Here is a 14,581-nt window from a genome sequence, read left to right as displayed (position 1 = left end):
AAGTTTGATGGCAAACGCTCTCAATTTCGGGGTTTTGTGAATCAAGTCAAGTTGGTGTTTCGTCTCCATTCTCATTGGTACCTGACAGCGGCTTTACAAGTGGGTCTCGTGGGAACTCTCCTCACCGGGTCAGCTTTGAAGTGGTTTGCTCCTCTACTTGAGAAGGATTCAACGTTACTTGATTCATGGAATGCTTTTTACCAAGAGTTTGAAGCGGCTTTTGGTGACGTGGATCGCGAGCGCACGGCATCAAACAAGCTTCGACGACTTCGTCAAAGTTCCCGTTCCGCCTCCGAGTTTCGGCAAATAGCTTGCGACATTAGTTGGGACAACGCGGCTCTCCGCAATCACTTCCGTGAACGTCTTCGAGACGATGTCAAGGATCTACTCATTACGTTCGCCGACCCTGACTCTCTTGAGAATGCCATCGCCCAAGCAATTTGATGCGACAATCAGCTCTTCAAACGGCGTCAAGAGAAACGATCACGGTCCGCCCTCCGAGTTTCGGTTCAACCAAGTCAGGGTTCTAAAGAAACTACAACCCCACCTCAAGAAACTGAGCCGATGTAAGTTGATACGCTTCGTCCTCGTGGTCCCCTCAGTCCCACCGAGAAACATCGAACCCTTCAAGCCAATTTGTGTCTATATTGTGGTGGAGCGGGACATCGGATTCCTGGGTGCCCTAATCGGCAACGCATTCAAGCTCGGGTTGTGGATGCTCCCTCCGTCGAGTCGGGAAAAGAGGAGGTCCAGTCTGAATAGGAGCATTTCGGCTGGACAGGCGTAAGTCTGCTCCGAAAAGTTCGCCCTCGGAAGTTGCCCTATTCCGGCCACTAGCACTAGTAAGCCCTTTCTTTGTCAAATCCGAATTTCTAGCTCCGACGGTTGTCAAATTCATGTTGCGGCACTCCTCGACAGTGGCGCCACTGGCAATTTGATTGATCGACATTTTATCTTATAACATAATCTGAAGCTTCGTCTCCGTTCTGATCCAATTGGGTTGACAGTTGCGGACGGTAGGCCTATGACATCCAGCGATATTACTGAAGAAACGGTGCCTCTCAAGGTCTCCCTCGGTAGTATCTCATGCACGGTTTCCTTCAACATCACTTCAATTCCTGACACTCTGGTTATTCTTGGTCTTCCTTGGTTTGAGGCTTTCAATCCGGAGATTGATTGGATAACTTGTATCGTGGTCGCCTCAGTTCCAACTCTGACGACAACAACTCCAGCTTTGATTTCGACTTCGACAAGTTTTCCGATCCGTATTTCTCTCATCTCATTGGCAAAAATTTGTTCGTGCCGGTTGTACTCAACCTAACATGGTCTTTGCCATGATGGTGACTCCAGCTTCAACTCCTACTACATCTGCTCCAAGTGCTCTCCCGATGGTATACCAAGATTTTATTGATGTTTTCGACAAGGTCCAAGCTAGCCGACTTCCTGAACATTGTCCTTATGATTGCCCGATTGACACTATGGATGGCAAGACACCTCCGTTTGGCCCGATCTACGGTTTATCTCCAGTCGAGTTAAACGCTCTACACGAGTATATCAACGACAATCTCACTAATGGCTTCATTCGCCACTCCAAGTCCCCTGCAGGTGCTCCTATCTTCTTTGTTAAGAAGAAGGATGGCTCTCTTTGGCTCGTGGTTGATTATCGCGAGCTCAACAGGATCACAATTTGCAACCGGTATCCGCTTCCATTGATTTCTGAGATTCTCGAACGTTTACATGGTGCTTGATATTTCACGAAGATCGACCTTCGCGGCGCTTACAACTTGATTCGTATCCGTCCTGGTGATGAGTGGATGATGTTTTTCGTGACTTCCTCGATTGGTTTGTTATTATTTATTTGGATGACATCTTGATTTTTTCGAAGACGAAGGAGGACCATCAGCAACATTTTCGTCAAGTGCTAGCACGACTTCCTCCACATGGTCTTTACGTCAAGTTAGAGAAATGCCAATTCCACCAAAATCAGGTCGAGTTTTTGAGTTATGTGGTATTTCTATGGATCCTGCAAAGGTTCTTGTAGTGCTTGAGTGGGAATCTCCAAAGACTGCCCGTGATGTTCAGTGTTTTCTGGGGTTTGCCAACTTCTACCGACGTTTCATCAAGGACTTTTCTGAGATTGTACTTCCATTGCACCAACTCACCAAGAAGGACGTTCTTTTCGTATGGACTATGGCAGCTGAAAATGCGTTTATCACGCTCAAGTTTGCCTTCACCTCTACTCCGATTGTACTTCATCCTGATCCGACCAAGCCCTTTGTGATGGAGACAGATGCATCTAATTTCGCCTTAGGAGGTATTCTGTTTCAGTATGGCTCCGACAAAGAACTTCATCCTGTGGCGTTCCATTCTCGGAAGTTTATTGCTGCCGAGATCAACTACGAGATCCATGACAAGGAACTTCTTGCCATTGTGGACTGTTTCCAGGAATGGTGCCGGTTTCTTGAAGGTTCACCGCACAAGGTCACTGTCTTCACTGACCATCGCAATATGGTGTACTTCACTCAAGCTCAAGTTCTCAATGGACGTCAAGCTCATTGGACCCACCAGATTCTCTCTCGTTTTGACTTTGAGATCAAGTATCGTCCTGGTAGCCAGCAGGTTCAGTCAGATGCTCTCTCGACGAGCATATTTGGCCCCGCAAGCTGATGATATTGAGTTTGATCAGCAGAAACAAGTGGTACTCGACCCAGAATATCTTCAAGCTCTTGCATTTCATGTTACGCCTTCCGACTCCAGTCACTTTGACCAGATCCGTTCCGATCTTGTTTCCGATACGTTAGCCTAGGACGTCTTGGGTCATCTTGCTGGCAATGCTACTTCCAATTCTCGATGCAACTATGATCAGTTCCGGTTCTCCGACAGCTTACTTCTTTGTAGGGACTTGGTTTACGTTCCACCAGGTAATTCTCGCCTTCAAGTGCTGCAGTCTCATCATGACACTCCACTTGCTGGGCACTTTGGCGTTACAAAAATAGTGGAGGTAATCAGTCGTAACTTTTGGTGGCCTCGTCTTCGACAATCCGTGGAAGAGTTTATCCGTACCTATGACATCTGTGCCTGTGCCAAGATTCCTCGTCATCGTCCGTATGGTCTTCTTCAACCGCTTCCAGCTCCGACTACACCTTGGTCTTGTATCTCGATGGACTTTGTGACTGACCTTTCACCAGTTCAAGGGTTTGACACTGTGCTCGTGGTTCTAGATTGCCTCACCAAGATGGCTCATTTCTTACCGTGCACAAAGACTACCTCTTATGAGGATACAGCTGACTTGGTTATAAACGGTGTTTTCTGACTTCATGGCCTTCCCGACAACATTGTAAGCGATCGTAGACCGCAATTCATTGTCAAGTTCTGGCAACGACTTCTCGAGCTTCTCAAAATTAAGCGATCATTATCTTCCGGCTATCATCCTGAGTCCGACGGTCAATCTGAACGTACAATTCAGACCCTCGAGCAGTATTTACGCTGCTTCATCAATTATCAGCGGGATGATTGGTTGACACTACTTCCTTTAGTAGAGTTCTCATACAACAACACGAAGCATGCTTCAACCTGTGTCTCTCCTTTCTACACCTTGACGGGATATCATCCACGCTGGAATTTTGACACATCCGGGAGCTCAGTAAATCCATTTGCCGAAGATCGGCTCGCACAACTCCAATATGTCAAGTCTACGCTACACCAACACCTTATAGAGGCACAAGAATATCAAAAAATTGCTGCCGATCGGTATCGAAAGGATGGTCCAGTTTATCAGGTGGGTGATCAAGTTTAGCTTCTTCGGCACAACATCAAGACTACTCGCCCTTGTGAGAAGTTTGACTACCAACGCCTCGATCCGTTCCCGGTGGCTGCCCAGATCAACGATGTGGCTTATTGTTTGGAGCTTCCCTCCTCGATGCACATCCATCCGGTCTTCCACGTCTCGCTACTCGAACCTTATTATCCAAATACTCTTCCTAGTCGTACACCTCCACCACCTGCTCCCGTCACCATCGACAACGACTTGGAGTATGAGGTCAACGAGATTCTGGATTCGAAGTTCATTCGATGACACCTTTACTATCTAGTCGATTGGGTTGGTTACCCGCCAAGTGAACGCTTTTAGGAATCTGCTGCTCAGCTGCAACACACTCACGATGCCGTCACCGACTTTCATCGTAGGTATCCGAACAAGCTCGGCTCTCGAAGGAGGGGAGGTGGTGTGACGATCTGACCGACGACCGTTGACCGAGAGTTGACCGTTGAGTGTCAGGAAGAGTGTCAGGAATTGAAGTGATGTTGAAGGAAACCGTGCATGAGATACTACCGAGGGAGACCTTGAGAGGCACCGTTTCTTCAGTAATATCGCTGGATGTCATAGGCCTACCGTCCGCAACTGTCAACCCAATTGGATCAGAACGGAGACGAAGCTTCAGATTATGTTATAAGATAAAATGTCGATCAATCAAATTGCCAGTGGCGCCACTGTCGAGGAGTGCCGCAACATGAATTTGACAACCGTCGGAGCTAGAAATTCGGATTTGACAAAGAAAGGGCTTACTAGTGCTAGTGGCCGGAATCGAAGATAGGGCAACTTCCGAGGGCGAACTTTTCGGAGCAGACTTACGCCTGTCCAGCCGAAATGCTCCTATTCAGACTGGACCTCCTCTTTTCCCGACTCGACGGAGGGAGCATCCACAACCCGAGCTTGAATGCGTTGCCGATTAGGGCACCCAGGAATCCGATGTCCCGCTCCACCACAATATAGACACAAATTGGCTTGAAGGGTTCGATGTTTCTCGGTGGGACTGAGGGGACCACGAGGACGAAGCGTATCAACTTACATCGGCTCAGTTTCTTGAGGTGGGGTTGTAGTTTCTTTAGAACCCTGACTTGGTTGAACCGAAACTCGGAGGGCGGACCGTGATCGTTTCTCTTGACGCCGTTTGAAGAGCTGATTGTCGCATCAAATTGCTTGGGCGATGGCATTCTCAAGAGAGTCAGGGTCGGCGAACGTAATGAGTAGATCCTTGACATCGTCTCGAAGACGTTCACGGAAGTGATTGCGGAGAGCCGCATTGTCCCAACTAATGTCGCAAGCTATTTGCCGAAACTCGGAGGCGGAACGGGAACTTTGACGAAGTCATCGAAGCTTGTTTGACGCCGTGCGCTCGCGATCCATGTCACCAAAAGCCGCTTCAAACTCTTGGTAAAAAGCATTCCATGAATCAAGTAACGTTGAATCCTTCTCAAGTAGAGGAGCAAACCACTTCAAAGCTGACCCGGTGAGGAGAGTTCCCACGAGACCCACTTGTAAAGCCACTGTCAGGTACCAATGAGAATGGAGACGAAACACCAACTTGACTTGATTCACAAAACCCCGAAATTGAGAGCGTTTGCCATCAAACTTGGCTGGTAAGCTGACTTTTGGTTCTGGAGGACGAGATGTAGACGATGATTGTTGTAAGACCTGCTGGAGTCGTTGATTCTCGAGTTGTAACTGCTGGAGTTGCTGCATGAGTTGCTCGATCGAAACCATGCCGAGAACTTGAAGACAAGAGCAAGAAGGGATTCTGATTCAAACTGTCAGGAACCAAGCCGCAGGGACCGGAAACAAGCTGAACTTGATTACTGGAGAAGAATAAGGACAAGACAAAAAGGCTTAGTTCCTAGACTGGCGTTGAACCAGAATGCTTAACCCTATATCCTATCCTCCTTTATATAACATAAAAGGAAGCCAAAATTGTAGTGATCATCTAACGCGCATCATCCCCACCATCCAGTGCGGTGTAAAAGACAAGTGCTAAGTTTTGCATAACGGGAAGAGATTGACCTACAGATCGACTAGATTGAATCCGGTCTTTGTTAGAGATACATGTTAAATTTAATTTACTCTAAATAAAATAAGGACTATCTGAAAATAATATGTGTTCAGACAGTATCGATGGCGATAGAATCAATGGGATGGGCTTCACCAAACATTAAAGTCTCTCAATATTGCAGCATTTCTTATACTTCTTAAAACAGGAGTTCCACTGACATAAACACTTCCAATTTAATATCATGTGAATTGAATGAAAATGATCTTCATCAATATTAGCTAGAGATAAAAGTCTCATAAGCACAATCCAAGGTCTTGCAGTTATGAGCTACCGCCGCCCTGCACTAGAGTGAAGGTTTTACCTCTTATTGTCCCATATCCAATTGAATACTGAATTTTATATTCATCTCATATCACTAATAAGATTTTAATTAATTGACAAATCAATGAACATATCAAAATCAAATCCATCCCAATAATAATCATCTTTAAAATAAATTTATTATATCCTGAATTTTTGTTATCTTCTTAAAGACTTTTTATTCATCTGAAATTCTGAGCATAGGAATTCACCATTTTTAGAAATTCTTGCTTGAACAAGTAATGCTCAAATGTCTTAAACAACTATATTATTAATTGCATGGACTGAATTCAAATAAAATTATTCAAGAACCATTTGTTGCAGGGAATAAATGACAGGATTATTAGTTGCATGAACTGAATTCAAATAAAACATTATTAAATTTTTGATGTTTAATAAATAAAAATTTAAAATGATATTAGTTAATTATTTTAATTCTTAAAAATATGACCCCTTACTAGTTAAATTTAATTTACTATAATTAAAATAATGTGAACGCCCTCCTCTCGGGACATGAACTTTTTTATCTTGACTTTTTAAATATTTTCTTCTCTTTGTCTTTCTATATTTAATTCTCTTATAATCAGAATTTCTGTTACGTCGGTGCGTAATAAGTGCGTAACAATTTCATTATTATGGATGAATGATTTAATAAATTTTTAAACTATCACACGAATATTACCTTTAGAAAATAGTTTTATTTATTTGATTATATTTGAACTTGCCTTTGTTTTGTTCATTCATCAGGTGAACTGATTCTGTATTAAATAAAATTTAAGATTAACAAGTGGAGGTCACACTCAGATAATAAGGTTTGATCATGGTCCAACAAGTAATGATGTTGCCGAGATGGAAAATCAAACAATTACATTCATTCACACATTATGAGGGGATCCAATCATTGATCTAGTAAAGTGTGTATAACTTGATACAAAATTAATTGCACTTGTAAACACTGAATATACATTCTTTAAGTTCAGCTAAGTTATTTACAATGAGCATAAAGCAAATGTGTTTGTACCATGGAGTCATGTAAATGCCTCTTCAGTCACTGAGTAGAGACCTGTAAACATGATTCTTAAAGAGATCAACAAAATTATGATTTCTGTAAATAGCTTTCAAGTTATTAAGTGTTGTATCACTAAATGATTATAAATCTATTAAAATAATGTCAGAAAATTTCAACAACATGAAACATTATATCTTATTAATTTTATAATCTTTTTCAAACATGTTGTGGATAAACATATTTTATAATTAGGACTTACGTCCCGACAATTAATCTAAGACCACTACAATAATTCAATAGCTAAATTTTATTTTTAATTTACTAATAACATTACTTACTGAGATTTATTAGATTCTCACTTGCCCCAATAAATCAAACAAACCTTGAATTTAAATCTTACTCAGTTAATTCACTTTAATAATGTTTAATTTATAACAAATTATTTATTTAAAAAGGTTGCAATTCAGATGTAATATTTAATACTTGAATTGCATATTATGTTGCACATGTATAATGAACCCCAACAATAATAAATCAAATAAATTCTATTTTGTGAAATCCTTTGGCAAACAAAATAGTAATTTAGAAAAATAACTTTGACTTACATATTTATGTATAACATAAAAATAAACTATGTGAGTGTGCACTTGTGGCTCTAACTTAGAGATATCCAGCTTATTACCTAAGAGTTGGTCTTCGAAAGCTAGTTACCTGGTTGATCCTGCCAGCAGTCATATGCTTGTCTCAAAGATTAAGCCATGCATGTGTAAGTATAAACTGCTTTGTACTGTGAAACTGTGAATGGCTCATTAAATCAGTTATAGTTTATTTGATGGTACTTTGTTACTCGGATAACCGTAGTAATTCTAGAGCTAATACGTGCACCAAATCCCTTCCTTTGGAGGGGATGCACTTACTAGATTCAAGGCTGATGCGGGCTTCTGCTCGTTTATTCGGTGATTCATGGTAACTTGTCGAATTGCACAGCCTTTGTGCTGGCAATGCTTCATTCAAATTTCTGCCCTATCAACTTTCGATGGTAGGATAGAGGCCTACCATGGTCGTGACGGGTGATGGAGAATTAGGGTTCAATTTCGGAGAGGGAGCATGAGAATCAGCTACGACATCCAAGGAAGGCAGCAAGTGCGCAAATTACCCAATCCCGACACGGGGAGGTAGTGACAATAAATACCAATACCGGGCTTATATAGTCTGGTAATTGGAATGAGTACAATCTAAATCTCTTAACGAGGATACATTGGAGGGCAAGTTTGGTGCCAGCAGCCGCGGTAATTCCAGCTCCAATAGCGTATATCAAAGTTGCTGCAGTTAAAAAGCTCGTAGTTGTATCTTGGAGTGAGGTGAGCGGTCCGCTCTTATGAGTGTGCACTTGTTCACCTTACTCTTTTAGTCGGGGACGCTGCCCTGGACTTCATTGGCTGGGGCGCGGAGTCGGCGATGTTACTTTGAAAAAATTAGAGTGCTCAAAGCAGGCTTATGCTCTGAATACATTAGCATGGAATAACGGTATAGGACTTTGGTCTTGTTGTGTTGGTCTTCGGGATCGGAGTAATGATTAACAGGGACAGTTGGGGGCATTCGTACTCCATTGTCAGAGGTGAAATTCTTGGATTTATGGAAAACGAACTACTGCGAAAGCATTTGCCAAGGATGTTTTGATCAATCAAGAACGAAAGTTGAGGGCTCGAAGACGATCAGATACCGTCCTAGTCTCAACCATAAACGATGCCGACTAGGGATTGGCGGATGTTATTTGGATGACTCCGCCAGCACCTCATGAGAAATCAAACTCTTTCGGTTCTGGGGGGAGTATGGTCGCAAGGCTGAAACTTAAATGAATTGATGGAAGGGCACCACCAGGAGTGGAGCCTGCGGCTTAATTCGGAATTCCCATGACAGGGAAACCTACCGCGAATCCACGGCCGTTGGATCTCGTTTTGACGGGGACACCAGGATCTACATCTTTGAAGAAAGAAACGTTCCCTGAATTGGCTTTCCCTAGCAGCGAGGCTCTAGTTTAACCTACCACCTCAAAACTCATCCACGGCCGTCGAATCTTGGCCGGGATCGACGGCTCAGATGCACCTATCACTGAATCATTGATATCTCGCAGACCTTGGCTCAGATTGGGCGGTTTTTGTTGGTTTTTGTCGGGGGCATTAGGATCTACAACTTTGCAGATCTTGGGCACCACCAGGAGTGGAGCTTGCGGCTTAATTTGACTCAACACGGGGAAACTTATCAGGTCTAGACATAGTAAGAATTGACAGATTGAGAGCTCTTTCTAGATTCTATGGGTGGTGGTGCATGGCCGTTGAAAACTCCTGGAATCTCTAAACTGGGAGGAAACGTCCACACGAGATCTTCCTAGGAGTTTCAAATCTAATCTAGTCCCTAACTCTAAAACTACACTACAAAATGAATGCACTTACCTGCTTGAGCCAAGCCAAATAGAGACTGTGAACATGTGCTTGAAGGTGCTAGTCCCATGCCTTTGATCCCTTGAAGGCGGTGGGTAAGTAAGACATTGCTGTGAATAGCCAAAGAGATAGGCAGAATGACGATGTATTGCAATGTATTTTGTATTAGGGATAAGTCTAAAAACATTCTAAGTCCTACTTTTATAGTCGCTACTGCTCACGTCAAGGTTAGGAATACAGTCCTAACCTTGAACCTCTCAAGTTTACTTTCCTAAGCTTGAATCCTCGAGCTTGTCTTTTTCTCCCTTCTCCACTCTCCCACGACTGCCTTGTGCTGCGTCCCGCAGTCACTGCTCCATTGCTGCATCGTGGGTAGCTGTTCCCTCATGCGGTTCCTCCTCCTCTTCCTCCTCTTCATAAGTTTGAGCTGCTTCCTCAAAGTCTTGTGATCTGAATTTGACCAGCTTCTTCCCGAGATCAGTTGCACAAACGCCTCTTCTCGAAACTTTAAACATCCGACTTGAAACAGCCACGACTTCTCTTGGACGGCTTTCAGTTTTGCTGCTTTACTACTTACTTCCTCTACTCCTACAGAGCTACAAAGGATGAAACCAGCTTGCCTCTGTCCCACCAAAACCTGAGAAACACACTTCCTCGTCTCTTCACCAACTTCACACCAGCCACCTTCAAGTGCAAACTTTGGCCTGGGTATACGGCTCCTCTTGATGGCTGCTCCACAAGGTTCTGAACTTCTACACCTCTTTGTTGTCTAACATCTTCTTCTTTCTTCTTCACAACAGCTTTCTGCTCCAAGCCAGCTTGACCAGCTGCTGCCTGTTCCACGTCAAACTCTGGCACTGAATTTTTCTTCTGCTCCGTCTGCTCACAAAACTTCGGAAGCACCACCTCATGTTCCTGCGTCTGAAACTCCTTTATCCACTGCAGGTCTTTGTCTTCTTCTGCTGGTTGCTCAATCTGATCAGGCTGTTCATCTTCCACCAGGTTTTGCTTCAACCTTGCTTCAGCTTGCTCTTCCACATGAAACTTTTCTTTCTGCTGAACAGGTGCCAGCTCCTCTTGGGTAAAACTTTTTGTTTCTTGATTGTTTGATTGTTTGTCGTGTTCTTTGATTGTTTCTAGATCTTGTGCTTGCAATTCAGCTTGAATTGCTTTAAGTATTTTCTTGCTTTTCTTCCATTTGGTTTCTGGGATAATTTCCAGTTCATCTTTGTAATCTTGTTCTTCCAGATTATCTGGTTGCTGAGACTTGTATTGTTGTCTCGTGATAGTTCGTATTGCTGGTTCTTCAAAAGTTTGTGGTTCGTCAATTTCCACCTCAACATTCCGTGCTGCTGGTGGTCTTGGCCTCGAAGCCTGATTGTTTACTCCTTGGTTATTTTCGCGATTTGCATTTTGGTAAGGTTGTCGAGGACGATTATCTTGCTGCGGTGCAGGTTGCTGGTTGTAATTGTAACCTTGAGCCTGGGGTGGTCTTTGATTATAATTCCGATATGGTTCTTGATCATAATTGTAATTTCGTGGGGGAGGACGTTGATAGTTGTCCTGAGGTCCATCACGTTGCTGATATGTATTGTAGTTTCTTCCATAATTTCCAGGATAGTTGTTTGGTCTTTGATCTTGAGGGGGTATTCTATTGTAGTTGCTATTGTCTCGCTGGTAATAGTTTTGTCTTTGATTATAGAAATTATCATCACGTTGATAATAATTGTTATATCTTGGAGGTTGATTTCGTGGTGGTCGCACGTTTTGATTCCAGTTTCCTTGATATTGAGGATTGGGCTCTTGTCGAGGAGCATTCTCGATTCTTGAAACTTCCATTGTATTCCTGTATCGGCATTTCTTGGCTGTATGGCCTTCTCTTTCACAAATTTGACACTTTGGAAGCTGTAACTTGCATTCTGAATATGTATGTCCCTCGTTTTTACACTTTGTACACCACACTCCTGCTTTGAGTTCGGTTTGTGAGATTTTCCTGATTATATCCTTCAAGTCTTGGTCTTTTGGTGTTTTCTTCTTTGTCTTAATGCGTATTTCTTCCTCTTCTTCATCATCTGAACCGTCATCGGTTTGTGAAGGTATAGCTTTTGTGAATTTCTTGAATCTCTTTTCCAATGTGAGGATTTCTTTGGAGAGTGTATCAACACTTTCATCATCTGGATTCTCTGTTGCAGCAGCAATTGCTACCATGTTTCTATAGATTTCTTTGAGTCCTTGGATATAGGATAAGCTCTTTCCTTTATCTGTTATCAAATCCTTGCAGCGCTTTGCATGAAACTTAAATCGTCGAGTGTAATCTTGAATTCCTTCATGTGATTTTTGCTTGAAGTTTTTGATGATCTCATAGTGTTCTTCTGGAGTTCCACCAGTCTGGAATTGCTCCTTGAATTGTGTGACCTTTTCATCATGGGTCAAAGCATCATCGAGTGTATTATGCCAATCGAGTGCTTTTCCCTTAAGTGTGTATGGGAAAAGTATTTCCCGATGCATTTCCTGTTTGTTCATCTTTACAATTTGATCAAATTGTTTAAGATGCTGGTTTGCATCTTCGGTTTTTCCACCAGTAAAAATGGGATAGGAAATCATGTTCCCTATGGCTGTCGCTGGGTTGATGATTGCCATTTGAAATTGTAGACTTTGTTGGTGAAGTTGTTGTTCTGGTGAATTTGGATTGGAGTAAAACTTTGGTGCTATGTATTCGGCTTCTTTAAATGCCTCAAACTTTGGGGCGTCTTCACTATTTAGTTCTTTGTTATTGTTGGCTGAGTTGCTTGACTTGGCAACTTGAATTTCTTTATCCTCCTTGTCATACTTCTCTAATATTGTTTCTAAAATTTGTTGCTGTTGTTGTTCTAGTTTCTCTTTTCCTATCTCTTCCTTTTTCACTTCTCGATTCTTTTGTCGAAGATCTCTTTCCCGGATCTTGATTGGGTCTGGTTTGTGTTTGTACATTCAGTTTGCTGAGTCTTCTCAACTTGAATGTTGAGGTAAGTTTCCTGAATTTATGTTTTGCCTAAGTTGTCTGGAGTCAAATGTTGTTCTTCATAGATTGCAAAGTCAAGCTCTTATGTCTTGAGTCTTCTGCAAGTTTGTTTTTGTAGTAGAAATGTGAAGTCAAGCTCTTGTGTCTTGAGTCTTCAATCGAGTTTCTCTTTCTCGATTCTTCCCGAGTTTCTTCTCGAGGTCACTTTCCTGAGTCTAGCTTAGGAAAGGTCTTGTATTTGAAAAATCTGGTGGTGTAAGTAAGTACGATTTTGTTTGTGGAAGGAGGTTGGTTGTGTCATATATTGATCGATGTAGCTGTTCGCTAGTGAGATTTGGTGCTGCTCTCCAAGCTTGGGATCGAGCAGATATGCAAACGATTGCAACTCTCTTTAGGAGTCCAATCTTATCTAAATTCTTGAACAATTGTTTTGGTCTCTTACAATATGTTGGTTGTACTGGAATGCGAGCTCTCACTATGAGCGTTTGTGTTTCCCAGTCGTTGGTAGTATTTGAAAATGCTAAATACAGCAGTGGTTGTATTTTAATGTCCTAATTCTTGTATGTTTCTAGTCTCTAATGACGTCCACACGTCACAGTATAGTTTCCAACAGATTCTTGTTGCTTTAAGCCTATGTGTGCGCGGGTTTATCCAGCGCGCTTTTCCCTATGGTTGATTTTGTGATGGTGCATTTCCCTGATGCTGTTCTTGCCGGTGGTGTTCTACTTCCCTCTGTCGTATAGCACGTTCTCTTTCACAATCAGAGTCGATTGCTTCACAAACTTCCCAAGGGATAGTCTCAATTAATACTCTTGCATTATAAGTTTGAATCCTTGATGCAGGATCTCCTAAAATACTCCTTAAAATGTTGAGACTGCTTGGACGCACTCTTCCTTGTTGGTTGCGAGTGATATGTCGCTCTAGGCTGGGGTTTCGATTGGACTTCGGTGTCAAAGTTGAAGTTTGGTACTGTATTTAATCTTGGCCTATTGTGATCCTGTCTTAAATTTCTCCTCCTTCGACTTGTTATCCTCGAGTTTCCAAGTCGTTCCCTTGAACTTGACTCAAGCTCAGGGTCCCGTCGGTTTCTTAATCTCGAATTCCGAATTCGATTTTGTTGATGGCCTTGTCCTTGATTTCTTAATTCTCCAGCTATTCTCGTCTGTCCTAAACGGTGCCAATATGCTATAGTATATAATTCGATAAGAGTGCTTGTTGGTAGTGTTACACGAAGAGGACTTTGAAGAAGTCGGTAAAGTAATTCCGCGTTCTCTTCGAAATCTCTAAATCTAAGAGTGTCCACAAACCAACGAACTTGTGGTTCAAAGGTTCCACACTCTGTTGCTGCTATGACTCTCGTCAAATTAGTGTTGAAAGCAAGCGTTAATGGTTGAAAAGTTTCATGTTTGTGTATGCCTAGGAATTCGACAATTGTTTGTTGAAAGAGGTGTCCGCGATACACCCAAGTCAGGATTCTTCGAGTTGCAAAGAAATCGAAGTAAACATATTTTTCTTTCAACATTTCCTCATTTTTGCATCCTTCCTATTTGCTAGACAATTTGTAGAAGAGTCGCAGAATCGTTTCTTGAAGTTTTTGTAAACAACTAAAGCTTTGTTTTGCTGCTTGTTCTATACTATCGTCTCTCTTTTTAGTGTCATTTTCTTGGGCTATTTCTTCTCGTTTTCTTCTCTCCCCCGCTGTGGCATTCTCATCCTTGATTCGGAGTCTAGCTTTTGCTTTCTTGCAAGTGTCACATCGCCATTTTGGATAGCATTCCTTGTACGGTTTTGCACAATTTCTGAAACCACACAAAAGGCAGTCTTCGTATCTTGTACAGCTTGTGTCTCCAAATGGGCAGTCGTGCTTTTTCATTCTTCCTCCATCTCCAGCCGCTAGAATTTTCCCTTGGTCGTTTCCTTATCGCAGATTCTTGGAATATTCGCT

General features: G+C 42.4%; 1 protein-coding gene across 1 annotated transcript; it reads right to left on the bottom strand.

Moving 5' to 3' along the window:
- Positions 1-5,146: 5,146 nt before the first annotated feature.
- On the bottom strand, positions 5,147-5,542 carry LOC112349847. Its single transcript, XM_024684973.1, has one exon. It carries the CDS (start codon positions 5,540-5,542, stop codon positions 5,147-5,149), a length of 396 nt encoding a protein of 131 aa, XP_024540741.1.
- Between the last annotated feature and the right edge of the window lie 9,039 nt (positions 5,543-14,581).

Source organism: Selaginella moellendorffii, unplaced genomic scaffold (genome assembly GCF_000143415.4).
Source record: "Selaginella moellendorffii unplaced genomic scaffold, v1.0 SELMOscaffold_43, whole genome shotgun sequence".
Taxonomy (NCBI): domain Eukaryota; kingdom Viridiplantae; phylum Streptophyta; class Lycopodiopsida; order Selaginellales; family Selaginellaceae; genus Selaginella; species Selaginella moellendorffii.
The sequence above is the reverse complement of the archived record's forward strand: the minus strand, read 5'-3'. Positions and strand labels throughout refer to the sequence as shown.